The sequence below is a fragment of the Atta colombica genome, unplaced genomic scaffold (genome assembly GCF_001594045.1).
Source record: "Atta colombica isolate Treedump-2 unplaced genomic scaffold, Acol1.0 scaffold155, whole genome shotgun sequence".
NCBI classification, from domain to species: domain Eukaryota; kingdom Metazoa; phylum Arthropoda; class Insecta; order Hymenoptera; family Formicidae; genus Atta; species Atta colombica.
In genome coordinates, this window is record NW_017259245.1 from 1,184,139 (window position 1) to 1,189,962 (window position 5,824).

Here is a 5,824-nt window from a genome sequence, read left to right on the forward strand (position 1 = left end):
TATATATATATAATATTTTTCAAAATTTATATTTTTTTAGAATAATCTTTATTTCATGCATATAACTATGTTTCAGCTTTATAATGTAGTAGTTGACACTGAAAAAACAAGCAAAAAGCTTCTCCAATATGGACAATTACAACAACGAGTTACGATTATTCCACTCAATCGAGTGGCTGGCAAATTTATGGAACAATCAACGATTAATTGGGCAGAAAAATTAGTTGGAAAAGAGAATGTTCAACCCGCTTTGTCTCTTATAGATTTTCCAAATGAAGTTAGGCCAGCAATGACCTGGATATTTGGTCAAATATTTGTATGCAAAGACATGGAAACTGCCAAGAAAATAGCTTTTCATGAAAGAATTATGAAAAAGTGCGTTACTTTGGAAGGTGATCTTTTTGATCCAGTCGGTACGTTATCTGGCGGTGCCCCAGCGAAAGCTGGATCAGTTTTATTAAAATTAGAAGAAATGAAAGCAATTAAGAATGAACTAAATCACAAAAAAACACTCTTAAGAGACATAGAAAGTGCTTTATCAAATATTGCAAAAACTGCAGAAAAATATGCATTGTTAAAACAAAAATATGATTTATTAACTTATGAAATCAGTATGATACAACAAAGATTGCAACAAACAAGTTATCATAAAATCAAGGAAGAGGTACACATATTATATATTAATAATTATGTTTAAATGTAAATATAGAAAATAAAGCAAAAAATTTTTACTTTATAGATAAATTAGATGCCTAACTCTAAGCTTGTTTTTTTTTTCCATTTGTACAAGGAAATAAGTTGTCATTATTTATTATTATTTTGACATCAAAATGACGACTTCAACGTGAAAATAATGTCAAAATGACAACAAATAACGTTAGAATGTTTGCTGTACATTTATGTTTATATTTATGTTCAGGTGGCTTCTCTGAATGAAGCTATTGAAGAGCTTACAAAACGAATGGCTGCAGCAAAGAATTTAGAAAAGGAAAATACAAAACGTGCCAAGGATATAGAAATTCAGTTAAAGGATGCAGTGAATATTCGTGAGAAACAATTAAAGGAAGCTGAGAACCAATTAAATATCTTAAAGAAAAAATCGGAACAAAGTCGCAAAGAATGGCAAAAGAGAGAACAAGAGTCAGAAACACTTGAATTAGAAATAAAGGAATTAAAGAAAAGTATTGAAAATGGTGACGAACAAATGCTTCAAGTAAATGAAAAAAACAATATGTTTGAAAAAAAAGGAGAAACTCTTCAGCAGCAATTGGAAGAAATCAAAGATAAAATTACAGAATTGCAAAATAATATTAAGAAGCAGAAAGACATCATTGCTGAACAAAACAAAAATATACAAAGGTTAATAGGAAAGAAAGAAAATATTATTAAACAAAATAAAGATCTAGAATTGGATATAAAAAAATTAAATCACGAAATTAATGATATCAAAAAAGGTGCAGTAGAATGTAGGCAAAAAGTTTTGGAACTCACAAAAAAATACGAATGGATTGAGCAAGAGAAACCTTATTTTGGAAAAAAAGGTATTTACAGAAATAAACATTATTTAATTAACTTATATTGATAATTAACTTATATACATATATTGTATATGTCATGTTATTTTTAGGAGGTATATATGATTTTGAAGTTAATAAACCAGAAGAAATGGAACAAAAAGTACATCATTTAGAAGCAATGCGTGAAAAGTTAAGTCGTAATATAAATACGCGAGCAATCAATCTTCTTGATAAAGAAGAAGAACAATATAATGATACATTAAAAAAGAAAAGAATAGTCGAAAATGATAAGAATAAAATTCTTGAAACAATTAAAACTTTGGATGAAAAGAAGAAACAAACCTTGCTTAAAGCTTGGAAACAGGTATAATTTTTTGAGAAATTTGTTCCATTATATCAAATCATATAATCAAAAAATCTAATAATAGTTTAAACTTGTTACGTTTTATATATGTTTATTTTATATGGTAAATTATATATTTAAATTATAGTATTTTAATTTAATGTATTATATAAACAAATTTATTTATACTTAAATAAAAATATTACAATTGCAATATAAATTCACAATGTCCAAAATATATAAATTTTATATTTCATTAGGTAAACAAGGATTTTGGTTCTATATTTAGTACTTTATTACCGGGAGCTGAGGCTAAATTACAACCACCAGAAAATGAAACAATAACAGACGGTTTAGAAGTGAAAGTTGGATTTTCGGGTGTCTGGAAAGAGTCATTAGGAGAATTATCTGGTGGTCAAAGATCCCTAATTGCTTTGTCATTAGTCTTAGCTATGCTTCTTTATAAACCTGCACCGCTTTACATCTTGGACGAAGTAGATGCTGCCTTAGATCTTTCACATACAGAAAATATAGGTATAATGTTAAAAAGACATTTTAAACATTCACAATTTATTATTGTATCCTTAAAGAATGGTATGTTCAACAATGCCAATGTTTTATTTACAACTAGATTTATTGATGGCATGTCAACAATAAGTAGAAGTGAAAAAGTAAGATCTAAATAATTATACATAATAAATTTTAACAAATTCAATGCTAACATTATTGTTTATAATTATTATATTTAAGTGAAACTATTTTTATATCGTTTTGTTCATCTACAAAATAAGATTGATGTATCTCCGCATAATAAATATTTGTACAATTATTATAACAATATAAAATTGATGAATTCCCTAGTAAGCATCAAGTTTAAGAAATCATATTTAACCAATCAGTTCTTGCGAAAAACGGATGACGCTTTATTTCATCTATTGTCAGTCGCTCTTCTGGATGATATTTTAACATCTGCAATGTTTTTATAAACATTATAATATTATAACATTATTTTATAAATAACATTGTACAGAATTTATCATTTTTTAAACATTAAAAATCATGAGATTAATATTTAAAAATGCAGCAAAACATGACACAAACTTACGCCACATAATAAAGATTCTGCACTTTTCGATAATCTGCTAGGAATGTTAATTGTGGAATGTGAATGAAATGATCCTGGATGACTTTTGATAAACATCTGTGAAACAAAGTTAAATTTTGATATTGTGAAAAGTATATAATTTTTTTTATAATTAATGTCCAATTTTTTACATACAGTGCCAGTAAATAGTTCATACAAAATAACTCCGAAACTCCAAACATCCGTAGCGGATGTAACAGGAATGGTCGGAGAAAACATTACTGACTCAGGTGATGAATATGGATATATTAGTTTAGATAATTCAACATTGTGCTGTGGTATAATATAAGTAAGCCGAATATGTCCTGCGTCATCCAGAAGAATATTATCAGGTTTGAAATCGAGAATTATGATATTTTGCTGATGAAGTGCTTCTAAAGCTAAAAGAATTTCAGCTGCCCATGACCGAATTACAGCTTCCGGTACTTGCCAAAACTCCTGTTCATCTATATTATTTTCTTTAATCGTATATTGTGTCTCATCAATGCTATAATTAATGTTTGATGAATTTATCTGATCAGATATAATACTTTCAGTATTATTATTCTCACAGATCTGTAATACATTATTGATCGAGACATTCTGTATTGAAATAGGTTTTGAATTGTTATGTAATAAATTGCCCATTTTATTATTTTTGAGTGATTCACGAGTCGTACAACTTCCATTTAATACAGATGCACAAATTTTTCTTGACTCGTTTGAATTTTCGTTATTATTCATTAATAAAAAATTATTGCCTTTCAAATCTTTATTCTTTATGAAACCTTTTGTCAAAGGATTCTCTGTAACAATAATGTCATCTACTTTCATATTACTAGTATGTGATTTATTGTGACGAACATTAGATAACATAAGATCTGATTCTTGAGGGATCTGTGTAACAGTCATTGCATTCAGCGATGGTTTACTTTCTGAATGTCTCAATTCCTTACACTCACTTAATCGATTTGCAATAGAATTGCTTTTCTTTAATGTTGCATTAACAGATTGTAATAATTCTTGCGATTTTTCTAATAATTGTATAGTAGGCATTTCCATATAGATATCACTTTGATCATCTGTCGTGCATCGACGATTTCCCTGTACTTTATTGTTTTCTATAATTGTATCTGTTTTATTTAGTTCATAAATATTTTCATTGCTGTTGATCTTTCCATTGACATCTTTATTTATATATGTGTGATTTGAAGTTACATACAAACTGTCAAATTCTTTATAATGTAGTCTTACGAAGTCCCATAATCTTCCACAACTATATAATGTAAAATACATATAATTAATATTATATAATATATTTCTAAATAAATTTATGATACTGTACCTTGCATATTGTAAGATTAAAAATATAGTAGTCTCAGTTTCAATACATGCGTATAAAAGTACCATATAAGATACTTGTTTGTGTAACACATAATTGCTTACATTATCCTCATAAATACAAGATTTTTCTATAGTCTATAGAAATTATGAATTATAATTATAAATTAAAAATTCGTAACTATTTATTACTATTTATATATTTAATATATTCCAAATATTATATTTCAAATTTATATTAATGCCTTTGTATAATAAAAAATAAAATTTATATATAAATTATATAGCTAAATTACCTTGATTATTCTTTTACAATTTGCACGTATATCCATTACGAGCATCACGGATTTCATTATTTTAAGCACTTTATAATATTGAAGCTCAGATATTGGTTTAGTTACTTTAGAGATGTTACAATTTAAATGTTCGTTATATAATTGTTCAGCCCGTGCTAAATACTTTGATATCTTATCTTTTATGCCTGGTACTCTTGTACTGTCTGAATCAAATTGTACACCGTTTATTAAACACGATATTCCCAGTTTATATTGTGTAAAAGCTTCCTCGTATTCAGCTATAGATTCATGTTTGAAGGCTGCACTTATGTGAGCAGCTGCTATCAAAAGATACTGTGTAGAATCTGGTTGTGCCTGAGAATCATTTACGTCCTCTTGTATTATTACAGAATATGTAGAATGTGTATCATAATTTAAAAAGGGTTTACTGATATTATTATTCAGACTGTCAAATCCTGTTACGTCGCTGAGTGTTGTCATGTTGTTCTTATCAAAACTTTTGTTTTGATGTGCATCATACTGTTTAATAATATTTTGCAGTTTTGCTGTTTTACAGCTTTCTTTTCTATTAACGTTAGCATTCTGTAAATTAATACTGTCATGAGATTCATTCTTTCTCCGATGTGCAAATTCATTTTTGTTTGCACAAATAACATTTGACAAAGAAGAACATGGATTTGTTAACACATTATGAGATGCTTTCAATGAACATGGAATTTCAAAGGTACTTTGCACTGTATTATCATTTACAAGCACAGGATCACTCAAAGCAACAATACGATCATCTTCAGATGTATCTGAGCTTAAGGAATGTGCGCAATCATTACTATAATTATCTGCATGACTAGTTTCAAAGAATGTTATAAAGATATCGCTTGAGTATAAGTATGAGTATCGTCCTACAAATTCCAAAAACTTAAGAGCATATTTCTTCCTCTCCTCTACGACCTCAGCTTCAAATCTGCCAAAATACTTTGATTTGGGAAAAGGTGGGAAACTTTCTTTCGTTCCAAAACGCTTGTGTAAGTGACAGAGTTCTGCATGAAGTTTTTTGAAATCATTATAACGCTTCCATACAGATATTTTTGATACTTCTTCATGAGAGGATTTCAGAAATACCTAAAAAAAAAACAAGAAACTTAATACTAAAATCTAAAAGGAAAATACAATATTATCATGTATCATGTGTATTATATATATATAT

General features: G+C 27.8%; 2 protein-coding genes across 2 annotated transcripts in view; one reads left to right on the top strand and one right to left on the bottom strand.

Moving 5' to 3' along the window:
* LOC108685736 (structural maintenance of chromosomes protein 2) overlaps positions 1-2,694 on the top strand; it is a 6,800-nt gene extending 4,106 nt beyond the window's left edge. Inside the window, exons 5-8 of the mRNA XM_018190696.1 lie at positions 77-664; positions 920-1,541; positions 1,628-1,881; positions 2,121-2,694. Of these exons, the coding sequence (XP_018046185.1) occupies positions 77-664; positions 920-1,541; positions 1,628-1,881; positions 2,121-2,546 (1,890 nt within the window). The 3' untranslated portion in view covers positions 2,547-2,694. The remainder of the gene's footprint in view (positions 1-76; positions 665-919; positions 1,542-1,627; positions 1,882-2,120) is intronic.
* LOC108685737 (ribosomal protein S6 kinase delta-1) overlaps positions 2,647-5,824 on the bottom strand; it is a 3,512-nt gene continuing 334 nt past the window's right edge. Inside the window, 6 exon segments of the mRNA XM_018190697.1 lie at positions 2,647-2,829; positions 2,966-3,061; positions 3,140-3,586; positions 3,848-4,259; positions 4,329-4,462; positions 4,621-5,779. Of these exon segments, the coding sequence (XP_018046186.1) occupies positions 2,734-2,829; positions 2,966-3,061; positions 3,140-3,586; positions 3,848-4,259; positions 4,329-4,462; positions 4,621-5,779 (2,344 nt within the window). The 3' untranslated portion in view covers positions 2,647-2,733.